The 25952-nt window shown below is 40.0% G+C and overlaps 1 protein-coding gene and 1 non-coding gene across 2 annotated transcripts in view; both read left to right on the forward strand.

Annotated features, from left to right (window-relative positions):
* LMO7 (LIM domain 7) overlaps window positions 1-25952 on the forward strand; it is a 326368-nt gene that overhangs the window by 287291 nt on the left and 13125 nt on the right. The window contains exons 17-27 of the mRNA XM_038762998.1: window positions 2650-2764; window positions 3402-3563; window positions 4791-4897; window positions 6138-6198; window positions 7915-7971; window positions 10150-10175; window positions 10494-10598; window positions 17583-17675; window positions 19658-20004; window positions 21872-21937; window positions 24670-24725. Of these exons, the coding sequence (XP_038618926.1) occupies window positions 2650-2764; window positions 3402-3563; window positions 4791-4897; window positions 6138-6198; window positions 7915-7971; window positions 10150-10175; window positions 10494-10598; window positions 17583-17675; window positions 19658-20004; window positions 21872-21937; window positions 24670-24725 (1195 nt within the window). The remainder of the gene's footprint in view (window positions 1-2649; window positions 2765-3401; window positions 3564-4790; window positions 4898-6137; window positions 6199-7914; window positions 7972-10149; window positions 10176-10493; window positions 10599-17582; window positions 17676-19657; window positions 20005-21871; window positions 21938-24669; window positions 24726-25952) is intronic.
* LOC119924438 lies at window positions 3934-4071 on the forward strand. Its single transcript, XR_005449151.1, has one exon. It is a non-coding gene; the product is annotated as a small nucleolar RNA SNORA7 (small nucleolar RNA).

The raw sequence follows: 25952 nt of genomic DNA on the forward strand, positions 1-25952 counted from the left end.
CAAATACATTAATGAAGCCAGGACCTCAGTTATGTTCACAGAGTGCAAAACAGTGATGATAATACATAATTTTTTTGTCAGCCTCATTTTCAGGCATATTCACATGGATCAGACCTCATCATTCTTACCATAAACTTTGAAAACAAACAGTAGTTCTAGTTCCATATATAATGAATCTAAAATATTTGGGAATTTGGTAATTATCATTAAGAAATATTGAAAATAGCTTCCTATGGATTGCTCCGTTTGGGTTATATAGAATTAAGGGTCTGCGAGGAATAGATGTATATATATTAGAGAAGCAGCCTGGCTCAGTGGAAAGAGCATGGGCTTTGGAGTCAGAGGTCATGGGTTCAAATCCTGGCTCTGCCAATATTCAGCTGTGTGACTTTGGGAAAGTCACTTAACTTCTCTGGGCCTCAGTTACCTCATCTGTGAAATGGGGATGAAGACTGTGAGCCCCTCATGGGACAACCTGATCACCTTGTAACCTCTCCAGCTCTTAGAACAGTGCTTTGCACATAGTAAGCGCTTAATAAATGCTATCATTATTATTATCATTATTATATTTCAAATTTTATTTTGATATCTGTCTCTCCCTCTATATTGAAATCTCCTTGTGGGTTAGACTTTTACTCTCTTTCTGAAGGGTAACTTGAAGTACTTTATTCGTATTGTTCTAGTTGCCCTTGCAATCATTTTCAATATAATTCTAGTTTTTCTTGAAATTGTTTTTTGAGAGTATGTTTTGATCCTAGTTGAAAGTCTGGGAAACTGAAGCAGGGAAGCAATTACAAGTTATCCAAAATATCTTGCTAAAGTTAAACTTATAAGCATATATTTGGAAAAATACCTTAAAAAATAATTGAATTATCCAGGGACTTATTTTAGGCCTGTCCCTTTCTTTGTAAATAGAAACATTGCTAATAAGTGGTAGAACCAAATTTAAAATGAAGCTTTTGAACTATGGTGTTCATAGGACACTAAATTGATCCCTTTAACAACATAATTCAAATAGTTACAAGGAAACTTCTCCCAGTTTAACAGTTAGAATTGACCAAGGAAAGTTTTCTTTTTCCAATGCTATATTTTAGAGTTGTGTGCAATTAAGAATTTGCTTTTCTTTCTTTAAGGTATTTGTAAAGTGCTTACTCTGTGCCAGACACTGTACTACGTGCTGGGGTAGATACAAGGTAATCAGGTTGGACCAGAGTCAGTGTCCCTTATGGGGCTCACAGTCTTAATCCTCATTTTACAGATGATGTAACTGAGGTACCCACAGAGAAGTTAAGTGACTTGCCCAAGGTCATACAGCAGACTAGGGGTGGAGCCGGTATTAGAACCCAGATCCTTCTGACTCCCGGGACCATGCTTTATCCATTAGACTGCACTGCTTCTGAGTAATCGTATAGTTAATGACTTCTTTCAACATCTCTATGGGAAAAATCAATACTGTAGATTGTCCATTTCAAGTGATGCAGTTCTTGGAACAATCTGCTGGGGCAGATTATTAATGGAGTTTCAAAATATTAATAATGTCATTAACCCTAATATGCTTTAGAAGCTGCAGATCAATACTATTAGGAGACGTGTAAGTGTGCATTTAACCCCACATCTTCAAAGTCTATAGAAATTACTTGAGTGGGCCATACCATGCTTCATGAGAATATTTATGAATTAATATCTGTAAAGAACTTGGGACCTTTTCTTACCCCTCAGACTAGCTATTTTTATAGTCATGTTTGCTATAATAATGGCATTTATTAGGCGCTTACTATGTGCAAAGCACTGTTCTAAGCGCTGGGGAGGTTACAAGGTGATCAGGTTGTCCCCCAGGGGGCTCACAGTCTTAATCCCCATTTTACAGATGAGGTAACTGAGGCACAGAGAAGTTAAGTGACTTGCCCAAGGTCACACAGCTGACAACTGGCAGAGTTGGGATTTGAACCCATGACCTCTGACTCCAAAGCCCGGGCTCTTTCCACTGAGCCATGCTGCTTCTCTATATAAAAACATAAGTAATGCAGTTACTGAGTCAGACTAATAGTCCATCCAGCCCAAGACAGGGTGATGGGTTTTGGCAAGACAGTGCTTTGAGAAACCATCTGATGGATTGCCTGCCATCCGAGTATTAGGGATGTACCATTGAAAACCCCTAATTTTTCCCCTCTGTATCCATGCTGTTCTTCCCATTATTCATTCATTCATTCATTCATTCAATCAATCATCTTGATTGAGTGCTTACCGTGTGCAGAGCACTGTACTTTGTGCTTGGAAGAGTACAGTATAACAAACACCACATTTTCTGCCCACAACGAACATTAGGGAACTCGCATTTATTAATTTATCCAAATGCTTCTTGAAACTGCCATTTTCAATCCTAGGTTAGACATATTTTTTCTAGGCAATAATTCGTGTTAATGAAAAGCCCACATTTTGGGTAGGGGACAGGTTGAGTTGGAAAATGGGTATGCTGTTGATACATTGTTCAACCAAAATGATAGGGAAGCAAGCAAACAAGTGTGTTCTTAATTAGGCTGTTGCTAGATAATTAAAATGTGTACCGAGTAGCTTCACTTAGTGGATAGACTTTCCTCCAGGTAAGGTGCCAATGATACTTGATATGTTAGTGTCATATTTTATTTTCAGGATCAGTACAGTGATATGAGGATCAACATACACCGGAAACCGGGGAATAATACTGACTTCGGATTTACAGTCAAATGGGAACTTACTGGAACCTTTGTAGAATCAGTTGAACCAGGTACATTTCAGAAATTTACAGCTAAGCAATATTAACACATTAGCTAAATTCATATTTATGAAGTTTATATAAGAAGCGTGACCAGGAAAAAACCAATGTATGATATTTTCCTTACAGGATATACAGTTTTCAAGTGATAGTGTATTATCCCCCTGAAAAATGTTTTTAATAGACTCCATTTGACATGAAAATATAAATTTCAACAAGAGCTTGGTGGAAAACACTTCATTTTTAGATGGAATCGTGATATGTTCATTTGGGCTAATTGGGGTCTGGGCATTATTATTCTCTGGATTTTCTCATGAATGTTTTTGGGCTTGATTTTTAGACTGCCCATTATTTCACTGAGGAAAAAATTGGCCACCAAATTTTAACTGTATAATAATCCTAGCATTAATGAAGAGTCCTACTCAAAAATTTCAGAGGTCTTTAGAACAATCTAACAGTTGTGTCAGTCATCTTGCAATAGTCTTTCCCTGGAGTAAACCAATAAATAACAGTTGTTGCCAGGAGGATCTGTCATATTACAAATATTCTTTCCATCTGTGAATGTGATTGAAACTTTAAGAACCATGGCTGCAATAGTCTTGTAGGTTTCCCTGTTATAAGGAATTAACTTAATTTTTATGACATCTAGGTAGCCCAGCAGATTTATCTCAGCTGCAAGTAAATGATGAAATTGTTGCTATTAACAATACCAAGTTTTCACAAAAAGATACAAATAAATGGGAAGATATTATGGCTAGTGCCCAAGAAACTGGAAACCTGGTCATGGATATCAGACGATATGGGAAGAATGGTAAGTGGCTTTGCCAGATACCTGTGTGCGGAATTAGCTTTCTTTTCGATCTCCTGGCAGAAGTCCTAGACCGTTTGCTGTTCACTGCAATCACATTTTGTCTCAATAGGCCCTTTGTAGTGAGATAGGTATTGTAACAAAACTCAAACTCTACCTTTCTTAAATGTTCTGTCTAACTCACTAGCAAATTTACTGATTTTCTTATACCAGGAGACACTTATTTATGCCACCATCTAATCTTTGAATTCATTTACCCTCTAAAGACTGGCCTAAAATGTTGTATCTCAGTTGCGTAAACCACTCTGAGCATTGAGAATTGCCAAATCTTTCAGTAAAATCTGTCTACAGTTGTATGAGCCCAAGCACAAATCCCCTCTCAGGGTCGCACCTGGAGAGTTTCCAGTACACAACCAGTCACGATTGCAGGAGGGAGAGTCAAGCAGAGGCATACCCATTCCATTCCTACCTTGGGCAGTTGCTAGCGAATGGAAGACAATCTGCTACAGATCAAAACTCACCTGTGCTGGGCAGCAGCGGCATGAGAGTCAAGGGCAGAGACTCGTTTACTGCGTGGAAAGAGGCAACGGTAAACCACTTCCATACTTTTACCAAGATAACTTTACGGATATGCAACCAGAACAATTGCCAATGGAAGTGGGGCGTTCTGGGAGAGATGTGTCTGTGGCGTCGCTATGGGTCGGACATGACTCGACAGCATAAAACAACAAGAAGCACAAATGGAATCAGCTTCTGTAGACTGTTTCCCAAGGAAATTTTATATCCCTCCCGTTAGTGCTTTCTAATTATTTTTGGCATGCCGTAGTTGAACAGGAGGCCCTGCTGAACATTGGAAAATTCTATTTGCATTCAAAACATGAACTGTTCAACACCCAGTCTTGAACGGTGGTAATTTCAGCAAATTTGCTAGTATCTTTTGGCACTCATCTGTTGACGTAACCCTGCATGTTTTGGGAAGGTGGTCGATCGATGAAGGCACTAAAAGCTTCTAACACTAAAAACACCCCCTGATCCATCATTCTGTTTTGTGCATGTATGGTTTTCTTTTTTGAATGTACTTTCAGTAACTGTTTTTTTCTACTTTGCCATTTGTCTGTACTCATTACTTAATCTCCATGTGCCAATCAGACTGGGGAAAAGACCAACCTTCCTTACCATTTGTTCGGCATAAAACCCTCAATCTCACCAGTATGGGTACCAAAATTATAGGTTCACCTGAAACTAAATGGATTGATGCAACTTCTGGAAATTTCAGTTCAGACAAGACTTCGAGTATATCAATACAATGTGATTTCTCCGAAAATCTACCAACTTCTGTAAGTTTCATTCTGTGAATTATGTTGTAGTTGTATAAAGCAATGCTAATGTTTGTGAGGAACTTGGGTTTCAAGTGGGTAAGGAATTTCTCTTGGAATTGAACAGAATTTGAACATGAAAAGGCTATTGCTATTTTTAGAAATGTGTGCAGTGGTGAGTATGGAAACTCTTACAGTACTACTTTTGAATCAGTAAATGTCAGAAGATGTTAGAATTATTTTCCTGTACACTTTCCTTCCCCATGTCTTCCACCGGTAAGGTTCTCATTTCTGCTACTTTGCATATAACAAGCTTTGTATGGAAGTTTTGGGATAAAGTGACTTCTGTTATATACCTCTGTATCAGCTCTTCTGGACACTGAATAACTTTAGAGACTGCATGCATTTACAAAGTTACCAAAGTGTTTGTTGATGGTTGCGAGGACCTATTTTTTCTGTCCCTGAATTCATTAAGTATTTCTTTGTAGAGTTAAGTACTTCCAAAATGAAATTTCTATTAATCTCAAGGGTGTAATAATAATGATGGTATTTGTTAAGCGCTTACTGTGTGCCAAGCATTGTTCTAAGCCCTGGGGTAGATACAAGGTTCTAAGGTTGTCCCACGTGGGGCTCACAGTCTTAATCCCCATTTCACAGATGAGGTAACTGAGGCACAGGGAAGTTAAGTGACTTGCCCAAAGTCACACAACTGACAAGTGGTGGAGCAGGATTAGAACCCACAACCTCTGACTTCCGAGCCCATATAATTTTCCTATATAGTGAGTTTTTCAAATTAGAGCAGCAGTATATGTTTTATTGAAATTGAAATATTCCCATTCCACATTACATGTTTTGGCTTTATCCCCATATGAGACTCATTACTAGAATATTTATTCTTTAGAAATGTACATTGCATTTTCTCTGCAACTTCTCAGAAGAACACTTGGAGGGTAGGAAGCACAATATTTGAACATTTGGTTTCATTATGAATGTCAACCAAATGGAGTGGACATGAATTACTTGGGCAATGGTGTATACGGTGAATTAGCAGACTTTTACGAACAAACTGGATTTGAAGGCCTCAGGTCTAGTAGCTTCTGAAATGCTGAAAAATGTTGAAATGTGTGTGAACTGCCTGACTAGTTCATCTCTTTGCAATCCCCACAAGCAGAAGCATTTCACCATGTTAACTTAGTTAATGTATTACAGGTTTTGGATCTAAATGAGGAAAAATAATATCAGAATGATTTATCCTTTGCAGAGTACTGAAACAGAAGAAATGAACGGATTACATGGTGAAAGCAGTTCTCTAGACATAAAAGGTAAATGAGTGATCATTTGCATATTTGTAACTAGAGGAAAAGAGTCTTTTGTGGAACTTTTAAAGTGAATACCATTCAGTAAAATGATCCTGTTGCAAACTGGTGGATGGACTTCAATTCTGCAAAGAATTGATTAGTTCAAGAACTACAAACAAAATGTTGGCAGCAAGTTCTAGATCTCTGCATGCCTCATTGTGACATTCACTGGCATAAGGGAGAAAACAAGTTGGTATGCAAACATCAAGCACAGTTCCTGAGATATTGTTATATATCACCACTGTTTTCCTACTCCCAGTGTCTAGAATCCTCCTTTTTTATAATGAAATATAGAAATGAAAATCTAGGTTCTACAAATGCCACTGTTCTCTAGTAATGTTAGTAGCGATTTTGATGTAGGTTCCCTAGGAACCTTGATTTCAATACCACTCTAAACTTGACTGACATAATTATCTTACTGTTAATTCCCAATTGAGTTATAAGTACCCTAAATCAAATCTGCATAGACAAGAAAAATGATTTTGTACCATTACATTGAATATAAAGTTGTGTCACCCCTATTTACAGTTTTTTTTTTTATTTTTGTGAGAAGTAAAATTTCACTTCACTGAGTTTTTTTAACCAACATCTTCCCGACATCCGTAAAAAGTTTGTGTAAAATAATAGCTGTTTTAAAAACAGTTAAATAATAAGCTGATGACACGAATGCAGTACTTATTTGGCACAGGATATGTGGCAAATCAGTGGTTGAATCAGAATGCTATTCCTTCTAGATGTAAGCTCACTGTGGGCAAGGAACATGTTCGGCTACTCTCTTATACTCTCCCAAGTGTTTAGTACAGTGCTCTGAACATAGTAAGCACTCAATTAAAAAACATTGATGATTATATGTCTTCTGCATCTCAGGGATTTGTCCATTCACTAAAATTGGATTAAAACTTTTTTCTTATCTATTACTTAGTGGTATTTATTGAGGGCTTACTTTGTGCAGAGCATTGTACTAAATGCTTGGTAGGGTACAGTACTACAGAATAGGCAGACATGATTCTTGCCTTCAAGAAGCTATTGGGGTCCTGGAACTGGAATTAGATTTTTAGTAGATTTTTTTTTCTTCATCTATTTTTTTTTCCTTTGATATCTTTTGCTCTTCCCCATTTTTATCTTTTGTGTTTATTACCTGTCAATTTGCAAAAATGCAGAGAAATAATTCAACTAGAAGCAGTACCCACTTCACGAGTGAATGACACTGTAGAGTATTTCTTAATTTGGAAGTAGTGGGTACTTTGTTTTGCATCTCATTTAGAATGAGATAGCAGGAACATCAGGAATAAATATTTAATTGGATAGAAGAGAAAAGCTGCTGCTTAGTTCCCTAACACAGTTTGGTAGCTACGGTTTGGCTGCTGTTGCTAAGCTAAATGTGTGCGCATGCGTACACACACACACACACACACACACACACACACACAGTCTCACACTTCCACACAGAAGTAAACTACCTTTGATCAATTTTTATGCTATTTTTTATTTTGGTACTAATTTTAATACTGATTAACCTCCGAAATGTTATGTGTTCATCGATGACTCCAGGATTCAAAAAATTATAACAATGTTATCCCATATTAAAAAGTTAAAGCTAATGTCATCTATCATCCAGTGGTTTTCTAAAGCAATGGTCCCGACCTTGATTTATTTGTATTCTTTGTATTTTTCAAATAGAATCTGAACCTATTTCTTTGAAAAACTTAAAAAGGCGATCACAATTTTTTGAACAAGGTAAACCACACAGCTAACAATTCATGTACCTTCATGAAATTGTTCCCCTTACATTCTTCCTAACTGGTCTGTGGTGCTGGGTTCTAAGCCTCTACAATATTGTTTGTTGTCATTTGACAAAACACCGTAATCCATTTCCATTCTTTCCCTAGGGTCATCAGGTTTTTCTTACCATTCATGGGTCTACCTTTGTGGTAATGGGTCTTTGTGTGTCCTTTTTTATATCTCTGAAGCTTTTTTTTTTTAACTGAGTTGCTATTAAATACACGCCTTTCCACTGGGTAACAGTGAGAGTTGAGGAATTCTATTCAAGCTTCGATGTTCCCCACAAAATGGCATAATAGTGGATTACACCAACAAAAATTTTATGGGAAGAAGTTTTAAATGGCTTCAGAATGATATTTGTATTGGAAAATCCTATTCAATAGTAAATCACAGGACTTTTTGATGCTGTTCTATTACGCTAATGGATTTGAGATAATTGGGTTGACCTCTATTGAAATTTGACTAAATTGTAAGCCAGTCTTGAAGTTAATAAGCCTGTGCATTTTGGGGACTTCGATGTTGGTATAGTTATGTGGGATGGCCTTTTGACGTGCTGTGCATGTTGCATTTTTTTTTCCACACTTCCACTTTGTCTAATACTCTGCTTTCAGAACTTATTCATGTGTCTCAATTTTGTGCTTTAGACTGAGAGCTTGAAAATAGCCAAAAGTCTAGGTGTTTCCACAAATCCAAACTATAGATTTTAATGCTCTTTTCTTAATGTACTCGTTTGCTCTTTTTAAAATTGTTTAAAAAAGAAACTAGGCTTCAGAAAAATGTACCATTTTAACTGGCTTGCAAATTTTAAATATTGGAATAATGAAGCATTTATCCTCTCATTCTAAAGGTTTTATTTTTCAGTCAGGAGACCACTTTAGTAGAGTAATTTTTTATGGCAAAATACATATTAGTTCCATGTGTGCTGTTTTCCTTAACAATGCCAGCTCGTCAATTTAAATTCTTAGGTTGAAAATCGCATCTCTGGCTCAAATTCGCGGACATAAATCCATTAGAATATTCTTTTCCTAGGAAAAACCTTTCCATAGTTTTTAAAATAGCAATTTTAAATAAATACTTTTTTTCAGTGCTCATCCTATAGATTTTAAAACTCAGGTTTCAGAATATTTTCCCATTCACATACCTCATTTTAGCATATGCTAAAAGGATTTTGACTTTTTTTTTTTAAAGCAGAAGGGAATGAGCTAAGGACTAGACAGTCAGTTGTAGCTTAAGAGCTCCACAGTAGTAAGCTCAGAAAATCAATCGTTCAGTAGTATTTATTGAGTACCTACTGTGTGTAGAGCACTGTACTAACTGCTTGGGAGAGTTTGAGTTGGTAATGATAATGGTACTTGTTAAACGCTTCCTTTATGTTGTTAATCAAGTCGGACACAGTACCTATCCCACACAGTGCTCAGTATGAGTAGGAGGGAGAGCAGGTATTGAATTCCCATTTCACAGGTCAGGAAAATGAGGAACAAAGAAGTTCACACAGGAGATGAGAGGCAGAGCCAGAATTAGAACCCCAGAACCCTAGTCCTCTGACTCGCAGGCCAATAATACTCTTTCTACAAGGCCATGCATCGTGGGCATGATCCCTGATTTCAGGGAGCATGCAGTCGAGTAGGGGAGACAGACACTAAAATGAAGTGGACTAACCTGTCTATTGAGTTTGAGTTTGCAATGATAAATTCACTGAAGGCAGAGCATCTGAAAACTGGGACTCAAGCAATATTCGGCAGATTTTCATGTTTGGCTGCATTGAATTAGCCTGGTCAACCCACATCAAGCAGCCAGAATATTGAGTGGAAAAGGAATTAGAAAAATCAAATTGGGCACACCCCGTGTTGTTCTCCATTATTTTGGCAGGAAATTATCAGTGGATGAACTTCCCTAAAGTTCCGGGCACGTTTCCAAGAAATTAGAGGCAAGGGTTAAGTCTTTCCAGGTTTTTGTTCTCTCCTCACTGGATCCTTGATAGTGAAACTGACGATGCCACGTGGCAATTTGCAAAAACTTAGTTTCTTGACACTAGTTAGGCAGGAATATTACTTCAAGAAATAAGGTTGTAGCATTGCAAAGACTTAATTATTTTTTTCCATTTCCTCCTAATGTCTCACAATGATCGTACAGGAGGCCCTGATTCTACAGTGCCTGATGTAAGTAGAACTCATTTGACAGCTATAATAATTGCGGTCTTAAGCACTCACTGTGTGACAAGAACTGTACTAAGCGTTGGGGTGGAGACAATGAATTAGATCAGATACCATCCCTGTTAAAGTCGACCCACGGTTAAGTACCCTTTCGACCAAATTAACTGCACTTCTAATTTGAGCACATATTTTTTTTTATTCCACAAAACCACTCTGTTATTTCAAATTAATTTTCACCATCAAGCCAAGATTTTTAGTCAAGGTGAAAGAAAGGAACTCAGCTTCTTTTTACTCTATATTTGTTGTCTGTACCGTGCTGGTTAGCTTCCAGTTCCAACCATCAGCTCCTCAAATCGGTGGGCCTGGGATCAAGAGGAAGAAAGGAAGCGGCAGGAAAAATGGCAGAAGGAACAGGATCGTCTATTGCAGGTAAACATGAGCTGTTTCTAATGAACAAGGGCATGTTCCCTATTATTTACCTTTTTCTAGTAGCTTAACTTAAATGTATCTAAAGTGAGTGAGTGAGGATCTTTACCTTTGTAATCCAAGTGCGTGGTGCATTTTCTGCTACTCCTAATCTCCATTTCTAGTAACTCAGTATGAACATGCTGTCTATGATTTCATCTCTCACTTTCTTTACATTCCTTATGTTTACTGCTCGTTAAGCCAAGAAAGTGTCTCCTTATGTCACCTTGACCCTATTGTATTCAGAATTCAGAGTTGATTTATGATAAAGTGCAATTGGTGCAATTGGTCCTTGTGGCTTGGTGACACCATTCCTGATATTGGAGAATTTGGTCAGAGCCTGCAGACTTCATCTCTTTCCAGCCTCTGGAGTTGTAATTCTATCAATCTTTTTCAGATAGAATAAGAACCCCTCAGTTGGAGAAAACCAAATTTCTTTCCATGTAAAACAATGACAATTGTTAGAATATAGGAGTTTGGTCTCTTTCTAGGTGGTCCTTCCCAATTGTCTTTATTTTGAATACTGATTTCAAAGATTTCAAAAGTTGTTCAGTCCTTTTTAAAAAGGCAAAATAGTTCATTCATTCATTCATTCAATCGTATTTATTAAGTGCTTACTGTGTGCAGAGCACTGTACTAAGCACTTGGGAAGTACAAGTTGGCAAAATATAGAGACGGTCCCTACCCAACAACAGGCTCACAGTCTAGAGGGAGGAGACAGACAACAAAATAAAACATGTGGACAGGTGTCAAGTCATCAGAATAAATAGAAGTAAAGCTAGATGCACATCATTAAAAAAAAAATAGAATAGTAAATATGTACCAGTAAAATAAACAGAGTAATAAATCTGTACAAACATATATACAGGTGCTGTGGGGAAGGGAAGGAGGTAGGGCGGGGGGATGGGGAGGGGGAGAGGAAAGAGGGGCTCAGTCTGGTAAGGCCTCCTGGAGGAGGTGAGCTCTCAGTAGGGCTTTGAAGGGAGGAAGAGAGCTAGCTTGGCGGATGTGCGGAGGGAGGGCATTCCAGGCCCAGGGGATGACATGGGCCAGGGGTCGATGGCGGGACAGGCGAGAATGAGGTACGGTGAGGAGATTAGCAGCAGAGGAGCGGAGGGTGTTGGCTGGGCTGGAGAAGGAGAGAAGGGAGGTGAGGTAGGAGGGGGCGAGGTGATGGAGAACCTTGAAGCTGAGAGTGAGGAGTTTTTGCCTGATGCATAAGTTGATTGGTAGCCATTGGAGATTTTTGAGGAGGGGAGTAATATGCCCAGGGAGTTTCTGCACAAAGATGATCCGGGCAGCAGTGTGAAGTATAGAAAATAGTTATTTTCTTATATTTAAAAGTAGGCCAAAAATTGATTCAAAATAAGCATTTGGTGAGAAGAGTGTTTTGGGTGAACCCTTAACAGTGAATTCAAAATATGTATAATACAGGCTTCTTTCGTTTTGTGACAGTTGACTCCATAACTCTCTTTGAGGATGTGGTTCTTAGGGATCTGAAACTAGGAATCCTCCAGTCACTTCAGCAGCCTACCTTGTGGCTTTCAGCAGGAATTTGCACATCTGTGAGTGGCTTTTCAAGTCATTGACCTGAGTAGAAACTCCAGGAGCAGAGCAGTTGCCACCATTTACATTTCCCAAACCTTTTGTTTACTTGGCAAAAGTTTCAGTTAAAATCATTCTTAAGACAGTGGCATCCCTAAGGAGAGCGTCTAGGTTCATGAAGGAAACAGTAACAAACCCAACTATATTTGTATGGCACTTTTATTTTCATTAAAGCACTTGAAAATTGATTATTTCATAAATGGCCTGCACATCTAAAAGAGAAATAGACAGGACATGTTTGGGACTCCTGTTCCTTCTCTTCAGTCCTGTCTCCAAGATGCTTTCTGGGATGTGAAAAATAATTATCTGTCTCTTAAGCACTCCATTTGATCTTGATATTTACATATAAGTATTTCTCATGTGAAGCAAGTTAATGTATCTATATCAATTAGATTCTCAAATACTATTGGAAGGTGGCTTCATATTAAGAAGTGGTTTGTAAAAATCCCAAGGTCAGAAGCATCGTATGTTAGGCATTTGGTGAATATGGAAATTAGATTTTTAAATGTATACCTGCCGATGTAATACATTATAAATATTGTGGTTCATCGAAAACAACAGCAACAACAAAAAACAGACAATTTCCAACCAAAAGTTTCTAGAGAAAATGAAAAAATTGATCTTTCCTAAATGCTAGGTTGGTTTTCTGATCAAATGTTCCTACCTCTCCTGTGCAAAACTTGGTGTTCACTAAAATCTGTTTCTAGCAACTGCCTTATTTCTCTAGCTTTAGCTGGAAATGGATTTTAAATTAATAATAGGTGAAGTCAAAAATGTCTTTGGCAGTCATCTGAGAACTATTTCCAGATGACTGTCCTTTGGAGGCCTAGAAACAGGAAGACATGTAGATGAGTGTGTATCACTTCACAGAGTCAGCAGACCGCTCAGCACTATTACCACATTCTTTTATCTGGGCACTGTATTATTCAGTGATGTACAATTAGAAGAAGAAAAGAACATTGTATCAAGAGACAGAATGTTCTTTGTGATATTGACAGAGTCTGACAACAATGGAACATCATACTTCATATAAGCAGAGTGGTCTTGGGAGTCAGAGGTCATGGGTCCAAATCCCAGCTCTGCCAATAGTCAGCTGTGTGACTTTGGGCAAGTCACTTCACTTCTCTGTGCCTCAGTTACCTCATTTGTAAAATGGGGATGAAGAGTGTGAGCCCCACATGGGACAACCTGATCACCATGTTTCCTCCCCAGTGCTTAGAAAAATTCTTGGCACATAGTAAGCACTTAACAAATATCGTCATTATTATTATAAGTGCTTAGTACAGTACTCTGCTCACAGTAAGCGCTCAATAAATATGACTGAATGAATATAATATTCGAAGTCTATAGTTCTAGGAAGTTGTCTAGTCTTCTATAAGAGTTGAACCAGTCTCAGAAGACACACAAAAATTTTGCCTATGTGTCCTATTCCTCATCAAATAACGAACATGATCAAAAGACACATCGTCTCATTACAACTGAGACAATACCCATCACAAAACAGCTTTTTGTGACAGGTTATGTGAGGAATGTGGATAACAGGATATAATGATGATAATAATAATGATATTTGTTAAGCACTTACTGTGTGCCAAGCACTGTGCTAAGCTCTGGGGTAGATCCCCATTTTAATCCCCATTTTACTGATGAGGTAACTGAGGCACAGAGAAGTTAAGTGACTTGCCCAAAGTCACACAGCTCATAAGTAGGTGTCTTACCAACTGCTAAATAGTGACCTGAAATAAGGTGTATGCAAACCAGAAGGTTGGAGCAAACCATTTAAAGATAATAATGATGGCGTTTGTTAAGCGTTTACTATGGGCCAAGTACTGTTCTAAGCACTGGGGGGGAGACAGGGTAATCAGGTTGTCCCACATGGGGCTCACAGTCTTAATCCCCATTTTACAGATGAGGAAACAAGCTCAGAGAAGTTAAGTGACTTGCCCGAAGTCACACAGCTGACAAGTGGCGGAGCTGGGATTAGAACCCATGACCTTTGACTCCCAAGCCTGGGCTCTTTCCAATGAGCCACGGTGTAGTGAGGCACAGTCTGAAGCAACACCTCTTACAAATCATCAATCGTATTTATTGAGCGCTTACTGTGTGCAGAGCACTGTACTAAGCGCTAACAAATGAGAGGAAAACAACTTCAGCATTGAGAGAGGATTTCCTGAAGCCAGCTCAACTGTTGGCGAAGACCCTCCTGCTGAGCGAATACCCCAAAAGAGAGTTGTAGATTAGCAAGCCGCAAACCTGTTGCATACCTAGCTTGGGCAGAGAGTGTTTAAGAAGTGAAACTGCCTGCTGGGGAATTTGCTGAACAGGAGGGTCCCTTTCAACAGTAGAGCTGAATTTATGGTACCCTCTCTCAAAGCTGCTTGCTTTTCTGACTGGGGCACTGCCACACCAGACTTCCCAGATCCAGAAGGGTAATGCAGGGCACAGACAGTATAATGATGATGATGATGATAATAATAATAATGGTATTTGTTAAGCACTTACTATGTGTCAAGCACTGTCCTGAACACTGGGGTAGATACAAACTAATCAGGTTGGACATAGTCCCTTTCCCACATTCATTCATTCATTCAATAGTATTTATTGAGGGCTTACTGTGTGCAGAGCACTGTACTAAGCGCTTGGGAAGTACAAGTCGGCCACATATAGAGAAGGTCCGTACCCAACAGTGGGCTCACAGTCTAGAAGGGGGAGACAGACAACAAAACAAAGCATGTGGACAGGTGTCAAGTCATCAGAACAAAAAGAATTAAAGCTAAATGCACATCATTAACAAAATAAATAGAATAGTAAATATGTACAAGTAAAATAGAGTAATAAATCTGTATAAATATATATACAGGTGCTGTGGGGAGAGGAAGGAGGTAGAGTGGAGGGGATGGGGAGGAGGAGAGGGAAAAGGGGGCTCAGCCTGGGAAGGCCTCCTGGAGGAGGTGAGCTCTCAGTAGGGCTTTGAAGGGAAGAAGAGAGCTAGCTTGGTGGATGTGTGGAGGGAGGGCATTCCAGGCCAGGGGGAGGACGTGGGCTGGGGGTTGACGGCGGGACAGGCGAGAACGAGGTACAGTGAGGAGGTTAGCGGTGGCAGAGGAGCAGAGGGTGCAGGCTGGGCTGGATAAGGAGAGAAGGGAGGTGAGGTAAGAGGGGGTGAGGTGATGGACAGCCTTGAAGTTGCGAGTGGCATGGGGCTCACAGTCTTAATCCACATTTTACAGATGAGGTAACTGAGGCACAGAGTGGTTAAGTGGCTAGCCCAAGGTCACACAGCAGACAAGTGGAAGAGCCAGGATTAGAACCCACGTCCTCCAACTCCCAAGCCCATTCTCTTGCCATTAGGCTATGCTGCTTAGACTGTGAGCCCATTGTTGGGTAGGGACCGTCTATATATGTTGCCAACTTGTACTTCCCAAACGCTTAGTACAGTGCTCTGCACACAGTAAGCGCTCAATAAATACGATTGATTGATTGATTGGTGAGGTGGCAGCCATGAGCACTGGTGGTAGACTACATCATCATCTGCTCACCTCTGTTGCCCACCCTGTCCTTGAACACAGCCCAACTTGGGTGGCTGGGGTTGGTAGGGGACTGGATACCAGAGCCAATGGGGAGAGGCTAGGCTGGCAGAACCAACTATGCTGGAGAGGTGCCACACAGCACAACCTTACATCATCACCTCTTGCCCACATTCCCAGCACTGCCCTTATGTCCGTATCTGTAATTTATTTATTTCTATTAATGTCTGTTTCCCCCGCTAGACTGCAAGCGTGCTGTGGGCAGGGAATGTTTCTGTTTATTGTTATATTATACTCTCCCAAGAGCTTAGTACAGTGCTCTCCACACAGTAAGAGCTCAGTGAATGTGATTGAACGAACAAATGAATGCCCACTCCCTGCAGCCTCTCAGAGGGGATCAGCCAAATTATAGGGTTGCTTTGCACTTCTCGGGAACTTTACTAAGCCTTTGCCTCGCCATTTGCCCAGGTAGCCACTGCCACTCCGTAGCTCTTGCCCTGCCCTGAACTCGGGTCCTGGAATGAAGAAGGTTATGAGGGCCGGCCTCTCCTCCCTTCCCCTTGCCGTCCTGCCTCTGTTGCTGCCATTAGAGTGCTGGGCAGGAGCCAGGGACCCCCTCTTCTAGGAAGAGGAGGAATCAATCAGTCAGTGGTCTTTATTGAGCACCTACTGTGTGCAGAGCCCTGTACTGGGTGCTTGGGAGAGTAGCGTGGCTCAGTAGAAAAGAGCACGGGTTTTGGAGTCAGAGGTCATGGGTTCAAATCCCAGCTCTGCCAATTGTCAGCTGTGTGACTTTGGGCAAGTGACTTCACTTCTCTGTGCCTCAGGTACCTCTTCTGTAAAATGGGGATTAGGACTGTGAGCCCCCTGTGGGACAACCTGATCACCTTGAAACCTCCCCAGCACTTAGAACAATGCTTTGCACATAGTAAGCACTTAATACATGCGATTATTATTATTATTATTATTATTAGTAGTAGTAGTAGTAGTATTATCCTTATTATTACAAAACAGTGGAGTTGGTTGACACAATCCCAACCTCCAAGGGCGTTTACAATCTAGTGGATCATGGGTCTGAATGGGAAGAGCAGAAGCAGCGTGGTCTAGTGGAAAGAGAAATCCTGGAAATCAGAAAGACGTGGTTCTCATCTCGCCCCTGCCACTTGTCTGGTGTGTGACCTTGGGCAAGTCACTTAACTTCTCTGTGCCTCAGTTCCCTCTTCCATAAAATGAGGGAACATGTGAAGCCATGGTGGGACCGGCTAGAGATCTTCACCCATGCCCATCATCACTACTCGTGGGGACTAGTTGGCCTGGGAGATGGGAAGGGTCCCCTATTTCACTGAATCGGGGTATCTCTTCAATTCACTGAAACCTGATGGCCTTATAGACAGATCAGCCGGGACTGCAACAGTCAGAAAGGAGCTCTCCCCAAGCAGGTGATTAGTATGCCAAGAACCAGATTCAAGGAGTTACTAGATAATGCAGCTGCCCCTGGCAGGCGTGGCGAAAAACAATATTTATTTGCCCACGGTAAGGAAAGAATGTTAGTCCCACGTAGGTCTTTCCAGCCACACCTGCACTTATTCATAGTCGACGTTTATGTCATAACCTAAATAGTCCGTCTCTGTTTAAATGGGATGAAACTCAAAAGTTGTACCGTGAAATCAGACAAAACCTCTCCCCCATTTTGTCATAAATCTCCCATAAAAGTTTGGTTTTATTGGTCCAGGTCGGAAAATGCTTATCGGAAGGTTTGCTGGTTTAAAGAACAAGGTGAATGATGGTGGTAATGTTTTTGTCTTCTACTTGATAGGAGAAGTATCATCGGGAGCAGGAGAAATTAAGGGAAGAATGGCAACGAGCTCAGCAAGAGGCTGAAAAGGAGAGCTCCAAGTATTTAAATGAGGTAGGTTTGAAAGCTGCTTCCTCAACTTTTCACTTCACATCACTGGGCAAGGCACTGGAGTTTGGCTTCTAGGCATCTGGAGCCCTGTCAGATTGTCTTGCTTGGTGAAAGGATCAGCGCAGTGCCGTGCATTAATCAGCTCAAGCTTTTTTTGGTTGCTGCTGTTGTTCAGGTTTATGGCATATTTATCAATCAGTAGTGTTCACTGAGTGTTTAATCTACACAGAACCCTGAATTCCTCACTCTCGGCTTCAAGGCTCTCCATCCCCTCGCCCCCTCCTACCTCACCTCCCTTCTCACCTTCTCCAGCCCAGCCCGCACCCTCCGCTCCTCTGCTGCTAACCTGTACCTCATTCTCGCCTGTCCCGCCGTCGACCTCTGGCCCACGTCCTCCCCCTGGCCTGGAATGCCCTCCCTCCGCACATCTGCCGAGCTAGCTCTCTTCCTCCCTTCAAAGCCCTCCTGAGAGCTCACCTCCTCCAAGAGGCCTTCCCAGACTGAGCCCCCTTTTTCCTCCCCTCCTCCCCATCCCCCCGCCCTATCTCCTTCCCCTCCCCATAGCACCTGTATAGATGTTTGTACAGATTTATTACTGTATTAATCAATCAATCTATCATATTTATTGAGCGCTTACTGTGTGCAGAGCACTGTACTAAGCGCTTGGAAAGTACAAGTTGGCAACATTTAGAGACAGTCCCTACCCAACAGTGGGCTCACAGTCTAAAAGGGGGAGACAGAGAACAAAACCAAACATACTAACAAAATAAAATAAATAGAATAGATATGTACAAGTAAAATAAATAAATAAAATTATTTTACTTGTACAATAATGGTATTTGTTAAGAGATTACTATGTGCAAAGCACTGTTCTAATTGCTGGGGGGATACAAGGTGATCAGGTTGTCCCACGTGGGGCTCACAGTCTTAATCCCCATTTTACAGATGAGGTATCTGAGGCACAGAGAAGTTAAGTGACTTGCCGAAAGTCACACAGCCGATAAGTGGCGGAGCCAGGATTAGAACCCGTGACCTCTGACTCCCAAGTCCGTGCACTTTCCTCTGAGCCAGGCTGCTTCTCTAATGCCAATTTACTCACCATACCTGGATTTCGTCTTATCTCACCATTGACCTCTCACCCACATTCTGCCTCTGACCTGGAAACCTTCCCTCTTTATACCTGATAGATAATTACTCTGTCCCCATTCAAGCCCTTAGTCAAGGTACATCTCTTCCAAGGCTTCTTTTCTTTTTTTTTTCTTTATCTTCTGTGTTGCTGTGACCCCCTCCCGTTATTTAGTCCCACAGCACTTATATACATAAACGTAATTTATTTATATTAAAGTCTGTCTCCCCCTCTAGACTGTAAGCTTATCGTGGGCAGGGAATGTGTCTCTTATATTGCTTTATTGTACTTTCCCAAGCATTTAGTACAGTGCTCTGCCACAGTAAGTGCTCAATAATAATAATAATAATGATAATAATAATGACATTTGTTAAGCGCTTACTATATGCAAAGCACTGTTTTAAGTGCTGGGGGGGGGATACAAGGTGATCATGTTGTCCCACGTGGGGCTCACAGTCTTAATCAACATTTTACAGATGAGGTAACAGGCTAAGAGAAGTGAAGTGACTTGCCCAAGGTCACACAGCAGACATGTGGGGGAGCCGGGATTAGAACCCATGACCTCTGACTCCCAAGCTCTTTCCACTGAGCCACACTGCTTCTCTAACATGACTGATTGATTAGCTCTTTGTGGGACAGGGCTTCTGTCTGGCCTGATTGTCTAGTATCTACCCCAGCACTTAGTTCAGTGCTTGACAAATAATAACTTATTATATTATTATTATTCCTCTCATTAGAATTCAGACTGGATCTAATCTCTTGCAGTCACTTCTAGATCTATGATTTTTATGCCGTATTTCAAGTCAACCCATACGCATGGATCAATATGTAATTTTTTTTCATTTTAATCCCTTTATAGGAGCAGTTCGTGCTAAGGTCTTATAGTGTCCCTGTAATCATGCATGAGACTACTACTTCCACTCTGAGAGATGACTCCGCTGTCTCTCAGAGGGAGAAAAGCAGATGGGAGAAGGAACAGCAGCAGCTCCATGAGGAAGAAATTAAACGTATGGAGGAAAAAAGGAAACTGGAAGAGCAACTTCAGCTTGAGAAAGAAAGAAAACTAAGGGAGCGGCAGTATCAGGAATTACAGAAGCAGAAATGGAAGGCAGAGGAGGAAGAGAAGAAACAACAAGCCGAGGCAGAAGAACAGAAGCGTTGGGTAGAGGAGAAAGAAACCTCAGTGCAGATATACCAATATAAAAGGTAAGAAATGCATTTGCATTTTTTACTAGGTGATGATTTTTTTAAGGTCTTTAAGTCCTCACTACATGCCAGGCACTGTACTAAGCGCTGGGGTAGATACAGACTAATCGGGTTGATCACGGCCCCTGTCCCACATGGGGCTCCCAGTTCTAATCCCCATTCTGCAAAGGAGTTAATTGAGGCACAGAAAAAGTAAGTGATTTGCCAAAGGTCACAAGGCAGATAAGTGGTGGAGCTGGGATCCGGTCCTCTGATTCCCAGGCCTGTGCTCTTTCCGCTAGGCCATGCTGCTTTTCATTTGATTTAATTGGGCAAACCCATTGGCACCATCCAGTTGCATTTATATTGCTGTTTCAGGCAAATTGTCCCAGTATGATATTTTATCCCCTTGGTTGGACATCTGCCGTAGAATTTCAAAAGCATAAAAAGTTTTAGGTATGTTTTCCCATTTTAAAATGTGCTGAAGAGCCCTGCGGTCAATTTTCTCAGAAAGGACAGTCTATAAAACACTTCTATAAATAATTCACTGTGGAAAAAACTTTCAACCTTATTTCTGCCATTAAAGTCAGAAAGATCGTTATCCAGAGCACTTGATTAATAGGTGATATAAGAATTTGTAGCCTAATAGCATTTTGTGTTATTAGCATGTTTAAGTTTTCTAAAAACCTCTGTTGGTTTTTATGTGGGACCTACAATGACAGTAAAAGATTGCATTTCTTTGCCACCTGAGTAGTTCAAATTATTTTCTAGTGATTTTTTATCTACTTGCCTTACATACCTATGATAGAGAGGTGTAAGATTTATTTTTATTCCCTGAGACTTTAAATAGACAAGCAATGTACTTAATACTACAGCAGTCGAGAATTGTAGGAGTGGATTTGATTAAAGCTCACAAATAGGAAGATTTATATTTAAGCGCTTAGTACACTGCTCTGCACATAGTAAGTGCTCAATAAATACGATTGATGATGAGTGATTATATGAATTTTAATTAAGTTGCCAGGTTTTGAAAGAACCAAGTCAGCATTTGGTTTGGAGACAGGGGTAGTGTGAACAGTTGAGATACAGGGCTAAAATCAGGCTTCTGGATTTTCTGTATAATTTCATTATCTCTTACACCAAATATTGTACCTGAGCAACTGGTTACACAAAATCAACAAGTTTTAATGCCACCTTCTCTCCATCTCCTTGTGGAAGTGCTAAAAAGCTGTGAAATGTCCATAATGAGGACACCAAAAGACTGAAAAAAAAAAGAGATACAGATATGTGTGGATTATTCAAAAATAATTGTGTATGTTGCATTTTCTTAATGTAGCAGAGACCTTTGTTTCTATTTTTATGACTCATGGTTCATATATGTTTTTCAGTCTGATTCTTTTCTTCCCAGGAGTTGGAAGAAAATCCCACAAAAATAAAAATGTCCTCGCTTCTTTCATTCATTCATTCATTCGTATTTATTAAGCGCTTCTTGTGTGCCGAGCACTGTTCTGAGCGCTTGGGAAAGTACAATAAAGAGTGACAATCCCTGCCCACAACTAACTATAAGCTTTATAGACCATTCTGATAGCAGAGTATAGCTGTCACAGGTATTCATGGAGTTTTCTGGGCATTGTTTATTTGACTTTGGAAGGCAGCTTTCTGAAACATTAGGAATCTGTTTTGAAATCATTTCTCTTGCACTAGAAGAAATCCCTTAGTGCTAGAATGCTGTTTTCTCGGTTTTAAACATCTAAAAAAACTTGAAAAATTCCAAATGGATATTGAGGAAAACTGCATTCATTTGCAGTTTTAACATTTTGCAGAATTAGTTGTCATCATTAAAAACATATCCTTTGACTTGTTCTTCGACTCCTCTTCTATCCTCTAGGCCCGTTGATCCCTGGGATGTCACCAAAGAAGAGGAGTCAATGACAGGTTTACTTCCTAGTGACAGGTTAGTGAAACATGGAATTATCACTGTAGGTAGTAGTTCGGCTTGATGTGTTGTCTTAAGCAGAAACCCAGACCAATTGGATCTGCTGGTTGCACTTTTTGGTTTTACTCAGCCCTTTTCTGTTATTGTATGTGTTGTATGCAGAGAACGCGTGATTTCAATTTATAATTTAGATAGGGAACACCCTTCCCATCATGTGGAGCTATAATGAGTAGAAAATGTCCCCAAAGATAACGCAAGTTGCCTTGGTGCATAGAGAAATAGCTGTGGGCATGAAGATAGCTTCCATCAAGAAATGATGCTCCTAAGCTTCCCAGCCTCTGCCTTATATACTATCCCATACAGAGACTGTTAATCTGCATTTTTGCAGCTTTACAGTGAATGGTGTGGGTTAAATCATTCTGCTCGTGTCGGACATGACAGCAATACAGAAATGCTGATCAGTCAAAATGTCAGTAATGGTGAAATCCTGCAACCACATAACCCAGTAATTGCCGTGGAATCAGTGGTCGCTACAATGTGGTTTTTTTCCATAACACAATCCCTGACTTATATGAGAATTTGATGTGAAGCGAATAGAGCACTTAGGAGTTGGCTCCTTCTGGTGGGAGAGTGATGGTTACTTCTAAGTATAGAGATCCTAGATGGATGTAATATAAGTCAGTGGAATGGTGGGAAGAAATAACAGCCAGGAAGCCTTTGTCTGACGCATGGAGTCCAGCATTGAATAGGGAAGAGCAGAGTCCTTCTTTGATTGGGGAAGCCTAATTGTTGGGGTTGGCTTCCCACTCCCACACTGTTTTGGACCAAAGTAAGGAAGCAGAGTTTCAGTTGTTGCTTGAATAATTTATATGGGTATATTCTGTACCTATGGAACTAAGGGAACACAGGACGAGGAGCAGTATGTATGTGCAAACTCAAAAATGGCCTCCTCCTTTCCTCTTCCTCGATCCCTGCCTTCAGTAGTCTTCCAACTACTCTGCAGAACCCTTCCAAAGGGTTAGTACAATGCTCAGTGATAAGTAAGCACACAATACAATTTTGTGATTAATTGATTGATTCTGGAAGTGAAGTTGACTTTCTTGAGGTCAGCCGAGGGGCAGGTTAAGGACCCACAGTCTTGGAGTTTGGGCGAAGCACTATATCCAAGAAACTCCTAATCAGTTCTCTCCTCTCTACTTATCTCAGCGTCTTTCCCACTGTACTCCAGCTGGCTTTGTTCCTTTCAAGTCAGCTTTCTTACTGTGCCTCGGTCTTGTCTCTCTCATGACTGGTGCCTTGTTCACGCTGTCCTTTCTGCCTTGGGCTCCTTCCTGTTTCACGTCCACCGAGTCACATCTGTTCTTATCCTCAAGGCCCTTCTGAAATCTCATCTCAGAGGAATGAGGCACAGTAAGTAGGTTGGATTGAGAGGAGTGAAGTTTGCAAGAGGCAGAGAGGAATGGTCAACCGTTGCAGGTTTTAGAGGAGTAGGGAAACATGCAGAACTATGCATTAGAAAACTGATCCAGGCAGTGGGGTGAAGTATGTCCTGGGAAAGGGGAAGACTGAAGGTAGGGAGGTCAATGAAGAGGCTGATGCAGTAGTGGTTTTGGGATATGGAAAGGGCTTGGACCAGCATTCTGGATGGAAAAGAAGGGGCAGATTCCAGAGATGTTGTGAATTCAAATATATTTTTCTCTTAGCTGTGAAATATAGTGTTGAAATGTGGGTTTGGAAAAGAGGAGTCAAGGATAATGCCAAAGTTGCGGGCTTGAGATGAAGAAGATAATATCAACAATGAAGGGAAAATTAAGGGGAGGAGAGGATTTGGGAGGGAAGATGAGTTCAGTTTTGGAAATGGGGAGACAGGTATTGGTGGGACATCCAGGTAGAGATGAATAATAATAATAGTAATAATAATGATGGTATTTGTTAAGTGCTTACTATGTGCCAAGCACTGTGCCAAGTGCTGGGTTAGATGCAAGGTAATCAAGTTGTCCCATGTGGGGCTCTCAGTCTTAATCCCCATTTTACAGATGAAGTAACTGAGGCACAGAGAAGTTGTGATTTGACCAAAGTCAGACAGCTGATAGTAATAATAATGATGGCATTTGTTAAGTGCTTACTGTGCGCCAAGCACTGTTCTGAGGTGGAATTAGAACCCACAACCTGTGGCTCCCAAGCCCTTGCTCTTTCCACGAAGCCAAATGAGAGTTTATAGAGAAAGAGAGGGGTCAGGGTGGATGTTCTGTGTGTTCTGTGTTCGTTGCACGAGAGCTGAATCTTGTCTTATGTTTGTGTATGCTCAGAGCATGTGCTGTAGATGCATAAACACTTAATTGTACTTTTGTGTAGGTGTTCATACATTCAACAGTACTCTTGTACAGAACTGTCTAAATTATTTGAATGTTAGGATCCCACAGTTTTTATAAGATAAATACTTGGAATTCACTTTATGAATGGGGTATCTAAGGTTTTCAGTTACCCAGAATTTCTCAACAAATCTCTTAGTGCAGAAATGTGATTAGCAGCCTCCTAAATTGTTATGCTTAGCTCATATTTTTTCCTGCCTATTAAGTTTTGGAGACAAGAACTATTTAAGTGTGAAACACAATGGATAAGATGATAACATACAAAAGAAAAAACAATTTTAAATACATCTACTTGTATATGTTGTTTACAGTTTATAAATATTTAGTAATCATTCTTCTTAATCAAGAAGACATGTACTAATTTGCTTTGCATTTTAGGAATAAATCTAGGTCCACAACAGAACTTGATAATGATTACTCTACAAATAGAAATGGTGAGTATAGTATTGTTTAAAATACTTTAAAATCAAAGGGGGTAATTGTTCATATAGGCATACCTCATAAATGTGGCCTAGTTAATATTTCAGCTTCACAAATGTCATGTAATTTTTATTGCATAATTTATCATGTCCAAAAATATTTTTAGTATGTGCTTAGAAACGATGTTCCTCTTTGGCTGATGGTCTGTTTAATCATTTTGCTATTGGAAGATCTATTTTTATAGGATTTCACAAATAATGAAATGAAAATATGTAGGCACAGTGGAGCTACTTTGGTAGCTAAAACAGGAGCACGTTTTATGGAAAATTGAAATTTAAACTTATGTAATAAAAAGAAAAGCCCTTAATTTCATGAGATTGCATTGTTTTTTAATTACTAGATTTGCATTAAAGCCTAAACCTAATGCAAAATGGAATTATTACCACCTTTGTTTTATTACTGTAAACTAAACATTTAATCCTATTTAATTTTCTGCATTTTTGGATATCCAGAAATATGAGTAACCCAAATTACACAGTTGATAGGAAAAAGATTCAGTAAAATTTCACTAATTTGATTTGAATTGTTGAATCACTAATTACTGTAATCTAATTTGTGTGATGTATTTTCTAAAAATATGAATTTCACAAATGTTTTCTAAAATGGCAAAATAGTGGGGTATATGTTTGTATTTGGGACTGTGGACAGGTCCCTAAGTTCCTTGTGGGCTGGGAACATGTCTATCAACTCTGTTTTATTTTACTCTCCTAAGTGCTTAGTACAGTGCTCTGCATCCAGTAAGTGCTCAATAAATACCATTGATTGATTGGGAGAGCAACCTTTGGTCTTTGCCAAGATTAGATTTAAGTTAGTCTCTTGATCTCTGTCTCTTTCTCTGATTCTCTTGTATATATGCCTCTTCCACAGTTCTCTGTCTCCTGTTGCTTCTCTGTAATTCACATTGGTTGCAATTTAGGATTGTTAAATACAAAGCAACATTAGTCACTTCCTATCAGCCCCTTTTTCTAGTGATCAGATCTCTTTCTCTTTCCCAGTAATGGTGAGACAAGGGGAGGAGGAAGTAGGGGGTACAATCTTATTTGGGTGACTGCAAATAGAGGGCATATATATGGGACCGTGGTGTGTAAATTAATGAGATTTTACTGAAATTTTAGCAGTGGGAATTTTTAAAAAGAGCAGTAAAGTTTTCATTCATGTTTAATGGCGTGATGTCAAGTAGG

Source organism: Tachyglossus aculeatus, chromosome 2, assembly GCF_015852505.1.
Source record: "Tachyglossus aculeatus isolate mTacAcu1 chromosome 2, mTacAcu1.pri, whole genome shotgun sequence".
Taxonomy (NCBI): Eukaryota; Metazoa; Chordata; class Mammalia; order Monotremata; family Tachyglossidae; genus Tachyglossus; species Tachyglossus aculeatus.